The sequence below is a fragment of the Miscanthus floridulus genome, chromosome 15 (genome assembly GCF_019320115.1).
Source record: "Miscanthus floridulus cultivar M001 chromosome 15, ASM1932011v1, whole genome shotgun sequence".
NCBI classification, from domain to species: domain Eukaryota; kingdom Viridiplantae; phylum Streptophyta; class Magnoliopsida; order Poales; family Poaceae; genus Miscanthus; species Miscanthus floridulus.
Window position 1 is genome coordinate 3,390,156 of NC_089594.1, and position 11,506 is coordinate 3,401,661.

The window sequence follows — 11,506 nt, forward strand, 5'->3', positions numbered from 1 at the left end:
AATCAATGGTTTTCATGCCCCTGTCGATGAAAATTGTTTCGCTTTTCAAAGGATGGACGACAAGGTTAAGGACGGACTAGTTCTAAGTGTCGTTTGGCGTTGAGAGACACTTAGAGTAGTTTAGGACTTTGTTTTTCCTTTGAACGTACTATAAAGGGGGTATGAACTAGTATCTTAACCTAGGTGAGTCTAATGTGTTAGGTGTGGTGCACACTTGTCAAACTTAGCACTAAGTAGCTCAGAGTTAGCCCAAAGATCATTGGAGTCAACCTCATTCACAAAGGATTTCGAATTGGAAGTGAATGTAGTGTTGCAGAGTTCATCAGATGCTGTTTACAGCAGGATCAGACGATGAGTTCCGCGTCCGATGTCACTCAGACGTGCAACAACAGAGACTGAAACTTCATTGGACGCAACGATGGCACTGTTCACTTAGGGTTTGCTGAACAATAGTGCATCGGACGCTACTGCGGTTTTGTCCGATGTCATCCAGAGAGGGTTTTTCCACATCGGACGCTATCTTGACTACAACGGCTAGTTCTGACAGGTAACGTCACTATAGCCGTTACAGTCACACTGGACGATAATTCGATGCCTGTCAGATAGCGTCCGATGGTCTCGTGTCAGGTGAGAATTGGCTCCAACGGCTAGCTGCTTGAGTGAGGTGTATTTATACCCCATTTACTCGTCCATGGAGCTGCTCTTACCCATTTGTTCAGCTGAGGAAACACATCGGAGTGCAATGAGAGCAAGAGCCTAGTGGGGTGATTGAGATTTGTTAATCCAAGTTAAGGACCTCATTAGTGCGTAGGGAGTAGCAAGTGTGCATCCACCTTTCTCATTAGGCTTGTCATGGTCAAGTGAGAGTTTGTGCTTGTTACTCTTGGTGATTGGCATCATCTAGACGGCTTGGTGGTGATTGGGAGCTACGTGATCATCCGGTGGTGATTATGGATGACCTAACTCATCTTGTGAGCGGTTGTGAGCGATTCACCGCGTCAGAGCAACAAAGAATCATATCATAGAGAGCACTCGGTCCTTGCACGGATCGATGGGGAGCTATACCCTTGCACGGGTGCTTCAACGAGGACTAGTGGAGAGTGTCGACTCTCTGATACCTCTAGAAAACATCGTCATATTCCTTTCCCTCTCCTTACTTTGAGCAATTACTTTTGTGCAATTACTTCAAGTTCTTACATTCTTAGAATTGCTATGCTAGAGTAGGATTAGAACTTGGGGTGCAAAATTTTTGTGCGTAAGATAGAAATCACTTTTAGGCACTAGGGGTGAAAATGGGCTAAACGGTAGGTTTTAATTGTTGCGAAAATTTTTAGAGTAGCTCAATTCACCTTCCTTGTCGGACATCTTGATATTTTCAGAGGCCATCCTCCCTGGCCAGTTCGAGGTTGAAGAAGCACCGCGCTCAGGAATCGGGAGTTCGAAGAAGCACATGACATGATGGGGCGTGGAGGGTCGAGCGAGTCTGACTTTTCGTTGGAAAATACTGTTGCCTGGCGAGGTAATTATATTTTTTCGCTTGTAACTAGCTAAAACACCAGTAACTTTATTAGGTGAACCAGTCATCCAAACAATATTTTTCAATTCTGCCCATATAATTTTACAAGTCTATAATTTACAATTGCATTCGGTCTAAAACCAGTCTTCCAAACATGCCCAAGAGTAAAACGAAAATGGTGTGGAGTGCAGTGCACTTGTGCAAGCCGGGCCGCAGCACAGATGGTGGTCCAAAGTGCACGTGAGGTGACTAGTCAGCCTTTTGTGATGTCGCATGCATATGACCTGTGTGTCATGTGTCCTGTCATGATATTATATTTGTTTTTATATTTTGGTTTGGATTTGAATTTAAATACGGATAGTGTATACCTGTCGAATAGGATACGATTGAATATCGACATCATAAATATACGATTTAAATATTCGGATACGGTATCGGATGTTGAATATCCGGACTCAGAAACAAACAGATCTGAACCCCTCTAAATGAATTCGGTCTTAAATACGGTCGAAAAATAACAGTACCGTTTTCACCCCTACCTGTCGCAACCACGCATCTCCCCCTCATCTTAGTTACCATATTCGCTTATGCTGAAATTTAACTTATACTAATTTGTTACGAGAAGAAAACACTATTTATTAGCCAAAAAATAGTTCAAACGAAGAGGACCGTTATCTCTATGTCCTCGGGTCTTTCGCACTGTTTCTTGCAATCTGTGGCTCCCTGCTCATAGACAGAGAAGATGCTAGCTAGCTGTGTGGGCCGTCACCAGGCGTGTGCCTGCCACACGCCCGTTTTGTACGTAATTGCTAAATTTAAAGAGCATCGTCTTTAAATGTGCCACTAACACGATGATAAGCTTCCTTCTGTTGTCTTTGGTAAGAAACAATTGTGGCCTATTCGTTTGGACTTATCAGCGGTTTATCGGTTAGAATCTATAATATTTTTTTTCACAACAAATCAGTGAAGGCCGGTTTATCAGCCGGCTTTAAAATCAGCCGAACAGGCCCATGAACAGTAAGCTTTATTTGTGCTATCAATGAGACGAGGATATAGTGGGTACGTTCGGCTGGTATTAAAACCGACTGACAAGTCGAACTGAAGCTGTTTTGTTGTGAGAGAATTTTAGTTGATAAGCCGGCTAATAAATTCAAATGAACAGGCCCATTCAAGGAAGAAACTTCAATTTGGCCTCCACCAACGTCAGCAATGATAAGCAAAGCAATAGTCATAAGTGGGAATGGAATCATCCTGTAGCCTGTGCTTGCTATCAATGTCTGAAAGGATCGGATCGGAGGTGGTTCCAGGAGACTGACGAGGGATAGAGGCGTGTCAAAGGTAACTAACAACCATTCAGAGAGCTATATGCATGATCCTCCGTGAAAGAAAAATGAGACAGTGATGTTATTTTTTTAAGAACTTCTATGCTCCCCCGTTCAAATTATAAACCGCTTTGACTTTTTTTTTTTGATTCATTCATTTTGCTATATATGTAGACATAATATTATATCTAGATGAATAGCAAAATAGATGTAAAAAAAGTCAAAGCGATTTATAATTTAGAATGGAGGGCGTAGAACAAATCATCACGCCCTGTTCACTTGAGCTTATTCAGAACTACTTTTTAGCTATAGAACAGTGTTTTTTTCTCACAACATTTCAGCATAAGCCAAATTTTAGCATCAGCGAACATGAATACTCCACTTATATTTCATTTCACCTGGGAAAGAAAACAATGGAATGTCAACAAGTAAAAACAAATATTGGCTATGTTCGCTTGTCTTATAAGCCATACTTTTTCAGCAAATGAACAATATTTTTTCTCTCACAACAAATCAGTCAACAGTACTTTTAGCCATGGCTTATCAGCCAAACGGACATAGCTATTACTTACGGTCAACAAAAAAATGGCTATATATTAGATCCGGTGAACAAAGAGCAAATTGGAATTGTCTGTGCAAAGCTTGTTGTGCCAGCGTGCTCGGCGCAACAAATGAACCCTGCCGTGCCAGGCGAGCTGGCGTATTGCGCCAGCCCACCTGGCGTGGCGGTGCAATTTTGCCGCGCGAGGTCCCGTGGCACGGTCAAAGGGGTTAGGTTTGAAAAAAAGCCAAAGGAGGTTAATAATAAATATTATTTGAAAAGGATTAATAAAAACAAAAAAAAAATTCTCCATCAGGTGTTCATCTTAGACTACACACAATGTACATCTGGGGACAATGCCCCAAGACCGTGTGCGTGTTGCTATTGCTTCTTTGGAGGACGATGCCCCAAGACCGTAGTCATCACCTGTGCGTACCTGTGGGTCGCCGCATGCGGATGGGCTGGCGGCTTCGAGTACTTCTGGGGACAATGGCTCGGTAAGCGCTGTGCAGTCTTTCATCGAGGTCTTCAGGTGTCCGCTCCTGCAGCCACTTGATTGTGTCCCCGCCTAGGCTGCGCATCACCCAGGATCCCAATGCTGTTGATGATGACGACGTCGTCCCCAAACCAGTGCCGGTCCTGGGATGTCGAGCACGGCCCCTCTCGACAAATGTTTCTTAGGTAATATTCTAAAATTCTAACACCTGACCTAAATTACAAGAAAAACATAACTATATGAGTACAAAGTATTAGACAAAAATTGAACAAGGAAAAAAAACCTAGGGCCCAGACAATTTGGATATGAACTTATTCAGAACCAAGATTCATAAATCACAAAAAGGGCAGAAGGCAATAACCAAGATCAGATGTCGTCGTCTTCGTCGAGCCCTGCTTCAGCTGCCTGGTCGCCGCCGTCGTCTGGAACGCCGTCGTCTGGCTTCTGGAAGACTAGAACTCGAGCATCGGTGTCTCGGTGATCTGCGCTGGTGATCGCATGGCGAACTGGTGATCGACGTTGCGTCTCTCCCGTCTCGCCAGAAGTCCGGAAGTCGCGACTCGCGATCGCTATGTGTGGGTGTTGGCGGCTCGGCTCCTTGCCTCCCGGAAAGAAAGAGGCCAACGACTCCTTTTGCTGATGGGCCGCTGCATCTTCTCATTAATCTTAAATCATAATGAACTATCGCTAAATGGTATGGAGTATTATATACTTGGGCTTGGGCCCCTATCCTGCGAGGGCCCTCGGCCGTCGCACCTCCTACCCACCCCTTAGGGCCGGCACTGCCCCAAACGCAACTCCCGTTTAGCTGCTAAAAATAAGTTTAGAGCACCGAAGCCGGAGGCCCAGGCTAGGAAGGTAGTCATGAAAAAACTCAGACTTTAGGTCGATATGAGAAGCCTGATGAGGCGTCCTTCGAAGAATTTCAGCAAACTTTCGCGCCGCGGCTGTCTCCTCGGAAGTGGGAAGCCATGCGGGTACTCTTTCCTGGAAGGCGTCGGCATCGTGGGCTGGTGACAGACGTCGAGTAGGTCAAGCGGTTCCAACACTTTGCCTTGTTGTACCCACGGTGGCAAATTTTACTACGTATAGTCCTCTGTATGTGTTGTAGCTGCTAAGCTCTAGCTCTAGTTTGTCGACATTCTTGGCTGGTCCTGCACACTAGCGTCTTGACAGTGGGCATGGAACAGACGGAACTTATCGATGTCGTGTACCCTTGAGATTTTCCAGACTGCTTAATGAAATAGAGAGAAAAAACACACGGTGTACATCGACAATGTCGTGTGCGGAAGCCTCCAGCAATAACGTCAGTAAGCGCGGAGCAATAGTCATCAATCAGTGGGAACGGAATCATCCCGTGGCCCGTGCTTTTGCTAGCTACAGCTGAAAGGAGGTGAGGTGGTTCCAGAGGATCGGTGATCCGTATAAGAACGGCCCGGTTCGCTTAACCGATAAGGGCAAGTTTAGCTCCAAATAAGTCATCAACTTATAAGTTAAAAAGTGAAATAAGTGATTGATTTTGTTAAACACCATCAACTTATAAGTCATCCCTGTTTATAAAAAATAAGATGGTTCACCCCTACTTAAAACTTATAAGCCACCCTTTTTCGTGTGGGGCCCACACTTTTCACTTAACAGGCATGAGCTTATAAGTCATCTACAACCAAACAGGCATGACTTATAAGTCATTGGTTTTCAGTCATCTGACTTAATAAGTCACCTGACTTCTGGAAACCAAATATGGCCTAAGTTATGGTTGAAAGTACTGTTGGTTAATTTATTATGAGAGAAAAAACTATCTGTTCGTCGAAAAAGTACGGTTTATAAGATAGGTGAACAGGGATTCAAGCTGACGATGAACATAGACAAGACGTGTGTCCACATGCAGACGTGGATGATAACGACCGGTGTGGTGGCGGGCACCGGGCCAATCTGGTCCATAGCGCGCGTGAGGCCTCCACACGCGCAAGCCTAGTCAGCTTGTGCTACTGCTGCTACACAGGTCGCATGCATGCACGATTTCCCTTGGACTTTTGTGTGTGTGCTGTCCCGACCACACGAATCCCCTCATCTTATCTCCTTTGTCCTTGGCCACTCTCTCATGCAATCAATGAATAGATGGAGGACGATATGCAGTTGTTTGCTTGCTTGGGCCACCACACGACTATGTTCGTAACTAATCAATGAATAGCATACATCATGTTTGTTGAAACGATCGATGTGAGCTACAAGTCTCATGGGTACGTCTCGTTCCTTGTATTATCCTTTGGTGCTATGTATGTACTAGATCGATGACATGTTTGGATCAAATGGAGCTTATAGAAATATGTGTAAAAAAAGAAAAACTCTTTGGGTCCCTGGCATAGTAGTTATAAGAGCTTTAGTAGTAACCTTAGGTCGTGAGTTTGACTATCCGTGGGAGTGAATTTAAATATAGGTACATGTTAATAGCTCGTGACGTGTTGTTAAAAAAAAATCCCCTTGCCGACAAAAGGCAAGGTCCTGGGATTTCTTGGCCACCATGTTGACTTAGATGGCTCTCCTTAGCTCCTTAGCTGCTTTTGTAGATTATAACCTTGGGAGGACTCAAAACAAACTTTGAAACATGCCTTAAGATTATGTAACAAACCGTTGTATGGTGACTTTTCAGAGAGACAGCAAACTTTTTGTGCTTTTGATGATGAGGAGCAGGGATGAAGAATTCTGTGTATATATTTGGAGTGGCCACTCTCGGTAGCCACACGACTCTTTTGTAGGTAACTAAAGAACAAGCATTAATATAATGGGAGACTAAAAATTCTCTTGCATCACCCCTTTTCTCAAAACCAGTGGACAACAAACAACCTTTGCAGCTTGTGTATATATAAAAAAAAGAATATGCACCCCTATTGTTTCCCAACCTTTACAAGATATACTGGGAGACATAAAAAAGCTGTAACTCCAATAATTTTTAAAATCTCGCGACTAAAAGATCGAAGGTAATTTTACATCAGAAATCCTAAATTATTTATAAATCACACTAACCACTTTTATAATTTATTTTTCTCTTCTACATTTGCAACAGGAACCCTTCTCTACTATTTTTTTTCTTCCCCACGTCCTTCCACTTCTAGATTGGCGCGACGATACGCGTGCGTAACTTTACGCGCGTGGGGGTGGTTTTTTTCAAGTGCCAAAAGATCCGAGGTGGGTTTGAAAGTCGTTGGGATGAGTTTTTTTTTAATCTTCCCAAAATTCCTAGATGAAGAGACTGTTCTGGTACTCTTGGAGATGCTACCAGGCTTCCAAATGACATGACATGTACATAACCTATTTGTAGTAGTATTTCTTAATAACAAGATTTTATTTTTGAAACTAACACGATTTAGATTTTACTATATATCGAAGAAAAACTAAAATTAAAGACCGCCAGAATAGGACGATTCCAGGACTCCACCATCCAAAAATATCCCACGCCCGTGCGCAGTGGACGGAGCGGAGCTCGCCCTCCACGCGCTCCCTCCGCCTCCACCCAATCCCAACCGTCCACGTGTCCCCAACCGGCGACCCCCACGCGCCTATATCTATCCCATTCCTCTCCACGCCAGCTCCCACCGCACAATCCACTCCGCTGCCGCCGCCCAGAATTCAAGCGAACGCGCCCGCACGCCTCCCTCCTTGCCCTTCCAGATGATGCTTAGGGTTTCCCCATCGCCGGCCGCCGCGGCCAACCAGCTCTGTGGTGCGGGCGCAACCCCGGCTCCCGTCAGGGTGGCGGCGCCGCGTGGAGGCGTCTCGCCGCCCGCTGGGGCGGCGTGCAGGGCCGCCGGCAAAGGGAAGGAGGTGCTCAGCGGGGTGGTGTTCCAGCCCTTCGAGGAGATCAAGGGGGAGCTCGCGCTCGTGCCCCAGAGCCCCGACAAGTCGCTCGCGCGACAGAAGTTCGTCGACGAGTGCGAGGCCGCTCTCAACGAACAGATCAAGTAAGTACTGTTGCCTCGGTGCTCTGCTCGCGTTCCGATTTTCTCTTGCCAGTCATTAGGATTTCGGTCGGTCGGGCTATTATTAGGCGGGCGGCGTCCTTATATGTGTTGATTGTGGATCGATGCTTGTCTCCCCGCTAATGTGAATGCGTTGCTCCATTGGTTTATGCTAAGTTGTGCGATTTCCCCCCAGAATGTTAGGTTGTTCTTAATCGAGTCACGCGATTGGTATCTAAGGCTTAGGCTATTTTTGGTGTTGTCAGTCATGCCAGCCGTCTCTGTGCTTTGATGTGGATTCAATTCAACCAACCAAAAACATGTCAATGTGATGGCAACTTGACCGTGCCTGCTCTTATCATGCAGTGTGGAGTACAACGCCTCCTATGCGTACCACTCCCTCTTCGCCTACTTCGACCGTGACAACGTGGCTCTCAAAGGATTTGCCAAGTGAGTCCTCGCCTCTCGCCAAGTTTAGTTACCCATCTGTAAATAAAGCACGGCATTGCTATTTTGTTGTTCCTTTGTAATGATGCTGTTCTGCACATCTGTTCCTCCAGGTTCTTTAAGGAATCGAGCGACGAGGAGAGGGAGCATGCTGAGAAGCTCATGGAGTACCAGGTTGTCCTCTTAATTTCTTTGACCCTTTGGTCCGTTCCGTTGTACCATGCTACATACTTGGGGTACTGACTTGGCACTGCATGTGTTTCTGTTGACGTCAGAACAAACGCGGAGGCAGGGTGAGGCTCCAATCGATTGTGACGCCCTTGACTGAATTTGACCACCCTGAGAAAGGCGATGCTTTGTACGGTGAGTTGCCGTGCATTTCCTTCTTGTTTGCTGATTCTGACCTCTGGATTAGGATGGGATCTGAATCTCAAGTGCCTTAGAGGAGTCTGCATGTGTGGTACAGCAGAGGAAGTATGAAAAGCCAACTGTTGTCAAAAAGTGTACTTTATTCTGCAATTGAACCTAGTTGTATGAGTTGCAGTTTTCAGTATATGGATGGATGGTAGATTGAAAGACTGGTAGTGAATACTAACAATTTAACACGGCTTATATATAAATAGAAGGCTGGCTATTGTTAGTAAATGTTTGGTTGGTTATCAGCTAGGTTGGTCTTTTCTAGTTTTGTTCATGTTCATATTTGGAAAACTAATCTGATAGCCATGTTTTGATCTGTTCCTTTTTTGATTGATTTCAGCTATGGAGCTGGCTCTGGCTCTGGAAAAGCTGGTTAATGAGAAGCTGCACAACCTGCATGGTGTAAGTTGCTTTCACTCACATGCTTATTTGTGGAGAAATACTGTGTGCTTTGCTTAAGACATACTTAAAACATTTATGGGCAAATATAAATTGAATAACTTGAGTTACTAAATGTTGTTGTACAATTGTGACACGTACAATTTTGAATGAGTTTGCACCTGTAACTAACAGGTGGCAACAAGGTGCAATGATCCTCAGCTGACAGACTTCATCGAGAGTGAGTTCCTCGAGGAGCAGGTAAATGCAACCAAGCATATGTTCCGTATTATATTATATTGAACAAAATTGTGCAGGGCTATATTTTGTTCTATACAGTTTTTGCTCTACTTGCAAGACAATTCTTAGATGAACGAAAATCTTGTATTTTCTTTTGAAAGGTGGAAGCCATAAATGAGATCTCCAAGTATGTCGCCCAGCTGAGGAGAGTGGGCAAGGGGCACGGTTAGTCTGTCGCTGAACTTCGGTTTGATCTGCTATGTCTCGTGCCTAAAGTCACACCTAGTTGATATTGTTGAGATGTTATTTGCATGCAGGGGTGTGGCACTTTGATCAGATGCTGCTTGAGGAAGAGGCCTAAAGGAAGGGCAGACAGCTGCTCAAGGACCAAGTAAGGGGCCTGAAGGAAGGAAAGAAGTGTGAAATGATCTGGTTGAGGAATAATTGGCGGCATGGACCAACTGACCAAGCCCTGGGTGTAGGTGGGATTTGTTTTTTCAGTTGGTTAGGGTTTTAGTTGTAGAACAGTGTTGCCCTCCTACAAAGAACATGGTGCACTGAAACGCAGTAGAACATGTGATAGTACTATTGCTGCCGTCAGTTTGGGGTGGTCGTTGTTAGAGACGTTACCCTTTGGGATTTTGATTGTTCAAATGAAACATGGTGATGAATGTGTACTCGGATCTACATGCTGCTCTCTCGTGTTGGTCTCATTGGCTTGCACATGGTGACACCTTCCTGTGACTTTGCAAGCACCGAGGAGATGATCGTTGTTAGTGTTTATTGTCTTATTTGTAAATCTGAAGGTAAATTCGTCAGAGCTTATGGCTATTTAGGAGTACTATCCAGGCAACTAGCTCTTTTGAAGGCCACTTGAAGCAAAGCATCCAATTAGTTGTGTTTAGGTTGCCCTGATGTTTGGTGTTTGTGTCAAGGGCGTCAAACCCTCGGATAGCTGGCCCTCGGCTACGTAGCTCGTAGCCTCGGTCCGTCGTCCTCTCCGGCGAGGTTAAACTCTAGCCGCAGGCTTAGTTGAAGAAGAGAGAGAGATTAGATTGATATTGTATTTTCCTTCCCCTCCAAAACCAACGTACGGTTACAATATATATGAGGCCAAAGGCCTGAGCCAACTGGACTCGACTCCTAGAATTAAGGGACTACAAATAGAAAGCTAATAATAGAAAGCTACTTCTAATTTCCTTCCTAGCCACATGCGGTGGCCGAGTCCTGGTCTGTCGCGTGCGCGCCCAGAGCACGCTCCGCGCGTTCCGCGTCGCGGCGGACGTCTCTAGCCCTGCGATGCCTAGAGTACTGACACCCGACCATGACATCTCTCCCCCCGTTGAGGAGCAGCTCATCCTCGAGCTGGAACTCCGGGTACTTGGTATGGAACGGCTCGACGTCTTCCCACGTAGCCGAAGCTGCAGACTCACCCTGCCACTGAATGAGGACCTGCTGGACTCCTCTCGCCAGACGGGAACGCACAGCGCGCGCGGGCACGGGAGCAATGGCACCATGATGGAGAACCGACAGTGGCGGCGGAGCTTCCGGCGTTGGCCCCTGGAACTTCTTCAGCTGCCCCACATGGAACACATCGTGGATGCGGGCGCGCGGCGGCAAGGCGAGGCGAACAGCAACGTCGTTGATGAGCTCGGTGACATGGTACGGCCCGAAGAAACGCGGCTTGAGCTTGCCAGAGACGGGCTGTGGCAGTGATGAGGCCGCGCGTTGACGAAGCCGCAGAAGAGCCCAATCGCCCACACTGTATGCGACGTGACGATGCACCTTATCATAGTGGAGCTTCTGCGTTGCTTGTGCTTGTTCCAGCCAGTGGTGGACATCAGCAAGGAACTCCTCGCGCTCCTCCATGGTTTTGGCGACCGCGGCCACCCTTGTCTCCCCAGCCTCATAGGACCTGATGGATGGTGGATCCTGGCCATAAACCACGCGGAACGGCGTGTCCCGCAGCGAAGTCTGGTAGGCGGTGTTGAAGATGAACTCAGCCCAGGGTAGCCAGCGGAGCCACTGGCGCGGTCTGTCGCCCGTTATGCACCTCAAGTACATGATGATGACGCGATTGGCCGCCTCCGATTGACCGTCCGACTGTGGGTGGAATGCCGAAGTCATGTGGAGCTTGGTGCCCATGAGGCGCATCAACTCCCTCCAGAAGGTCGACGTGAAGACGGGGTCCCG

General features: G+C 46.4%; 1 protein-coding gene across 1 annotated transcript; it reads left to right on the forward strand.

The window, feature by feature from the left end:
• Positions 1–7,453: 7,453 nt before the first annotated feature.
• LOC136508070 (ferritin-1, chloroplastic-like) lies at positions 7,454–10,228 on the forward strand. Its single transcript, XM_066502680.1, has 8 exons — positions 7,454–7,834; positions 8,198–8,281; positions 8,392–8,452; positions 8,554–8,641; positions 9,036–9,097; positions 9,269–9,334; positions 9,475–9,538; positions 9,631–10,228. Exons 1-8 carry the CDS (start codon positions 7,545–7,547, stop codon positions 9,672–9,674), a joined length of 759 nt encoding a protein of 252 aa, XP_066358777.1. The 5' UTR covers positions 7,454–7,544; the 3' UTR covers positions 9,675–10,228.
• The last annotated feature ends 1,278 nt before the right edge of the window (positions 10,229–11,506 follow it).

Bases quoted from the DNA above. Each gene is read 5' to 3' on its own strand.
- LOC136508070 (XM_066502680.1), top strand. From the start codon at position 7,545: ATGATGCTTAGGGTTTCCCCATCGCCGGCCGCCGCGGCCAACCAGCTC. The intron at 7,835-8,197 runs GTAAGTACTGTT...CTTATCATGCAG, and splicing joins GCTCTCAACGAACAGATCAA to TGTGGAGTACAACGCCTCCT. The intron at 9,098-9,268 runs GTAAGTTGCTTT...TGTAACTAACAG, and splicing joins AGCTGCACAACCTGCATGGT to GTGGCAACAAGGTGCAATGA.